Below are 1,613 nucleotides of genomic sequence, written 5' to 3' on the forward strand. Positions count from 1 at the left end.
GGGGTGCCCGGGGTGTGTTTGGGGTGCCCGGGGTGTGTTTGGGGTGCCCGGGGTGTGTTTGGGGTGCCCAGGGAGTGTTTGGGGTGCCCAGGGTGTGTTTTGGGGTGCCTGGGGTGTGTTTGGGGTGCCCAGGATGTATTTGTGGTGCCCAGGGAGTGTTTGGGGTGCCCAGGATGTGTTTGGGTGCCTGGGGTGTGTTTTGGTTTTCTGGGGTGTGTTTGGGGTGTCCAGGGAGTGTTTGGGGTGCCCGGGGTGTGTTTGGGGTGCCCAGGGAGTGTTTGGGGTGCCCGGGGTGTGCTTGGGGTGTCCAGGGAGTGTTTGGGGTGTCCAGGGAGTGTTTGGGGTGCCCGGGGTGTGTTTTGGGGTGCCCAGGATGTGTTTGGGTGCCCAGGGAGTGTTTGGGGTGCCCAGGGTGTGTTTGGGGTGCCCAGGGAGTGTTTGGTGGTGCCCAGGGAGCGTTTGGGGTGCCCGGGGTGTGTTTGGGTGCCCAGGGAGTGTTTGTGGTGCCTGGGGTGTGTTTTGGTTTTCTGGGGTGTGTTTGGGGTGCCCAGGGTGTGTTTGGGGTGCCCAGGGAGTGTTTGGGGTGCCCAGGGTGTGTTTGGGGTGCCCGGGGTGTGTTTGGGGTGCCCAGGGTGCGTTTGGGGTGCCCAGGGTGTGTTTGGGGTGTCCAGGGAGTGTTTGGGGTGCCCGGGGTGTGTTTGGGTGCCCAGGGAGTGTTTGGGGTGCCCAGGGTGTGTTTTGGTTTTCTGGGGTGTGTTTGGGGTGCCCAGGGAGTGTTTGGGGTGCCCGGGGCATGTTTTGGGGTGCCCAGGGAGTGTTTGGGGTGCCCGGGGTGTGTTTGTGGTGCCAAGGGAGTGTTTGGGGTGTTTGTGGTGCCCAGGGAGTGTTTTGGGGTGCCCAGGGTGTATTTTGGGGTACCCGGGGTGTGTTTGGGGTCCCCGGGGTGCGTTGGGGGGTCTCCCAACTCTCTTCCCCCCCCCCCAGGTACGGGATCCTGGTGGACCCCATCCAGGTGGTCTCCCTGTTCCTCAAGGACCCCTACAGCTGGCCCGCCCCCTGCCTCATCATCGGTCAGTCCCGGGGCCCCCCCACACTCTGGGGGGTCCTGGAGCCCCCCCCCGGGTCTTCAGAGCCCCCCCAAAACCCCCCCAACGCCCCCCTCTCCCCCCCTCTCTCAGTGGCCAACGCCTTCGCCGTGGTGACCCTTTCCCTGGAGCGACGCCTGGCAGCGGTGAGCCCCGGCCACGGGGGGGTCCGGGGGGGTCCTGGGGGGTATTTTGGGGGTCCCCCCGCAGCGCCGTGACCCCCCCCGTGTCGCAGGGGACCCTCTCGGAGGGGGCGGGGGCCGCCCTGCACGCCCTGAACCTGCTGAGCATCCTCTGCTTCCCCGCCGCCGTCGTGCTGCTCGTGCCCTCCGTCACCCCGGGTGAGCTCCGGGGGGGCTCGGGGGGGTTATTTTGGGGTGCAGCCCCCCCCCGCTGACCCCCCCACCATCGTCCCTCCCGCAGTGGGGGCCGTGTTCGCCCTGGCCATCTACACCATCCTCTTCCTCAAGCTCTTCTCCTTCCGCGACGTCAACAAGTGGTGCCGGGAACGGCCCCCGAAACCCCCCC

The 1,613-nt window shown here is 67.0% G+C and overlaps 1 protein-coding gene across 1 annotated transcript in view; it reads left to right on the plus strand.

Moving 5' to 3' along the window:
* Window positions 1-1,609, plus strand: part of DGAT1 (diacylglycerol O-acyltransferase 1) — a gene marked incomplete at both ends in the record, with an annotated part of 2,682 nt that extends 1,073 nt beyond the window's left edge. The window contains 4 exons of the mRNA XM_017840292.1: window positions 975-1,070; window positions 1,179-1,231; window positions 1,321-1,426; window positions 1,509-1,609. Of these exons, the coding sequence (XP_017695781.1) occupies window positions 975-1,070; window positions 1,179-1,231; window positions 1,321-1,426; window positions 1,509-1,609 (356 nt within the window). The remainder of the gene's footprint in view (window positions 1-974; window positions 1,071-1,178; window positions 1,232-1,320; window positions 1,427-1,508) is intronic.
* Between the last annotated feature and the right edge of the window lie 4 nt (window positions 1,610-1,613).

Source organism: Lepidothrix coronata, unplaced genomic scaffold (assembly GCF_001604755.1).
Source record: "Lepidothrix coronata isolate B3197 unplaced genomic scaffold, Lepidothrix_coronata-1.0 Scaffold1662, whole genome shotgun sequence".
In the NCBI taxonomy this organism is placed as follows: Eukaryota; Metazoa; Chordata; class Aves; order Passeriformes; family Pipridae; genus Lepidothrix; species Lepidothrix coronata.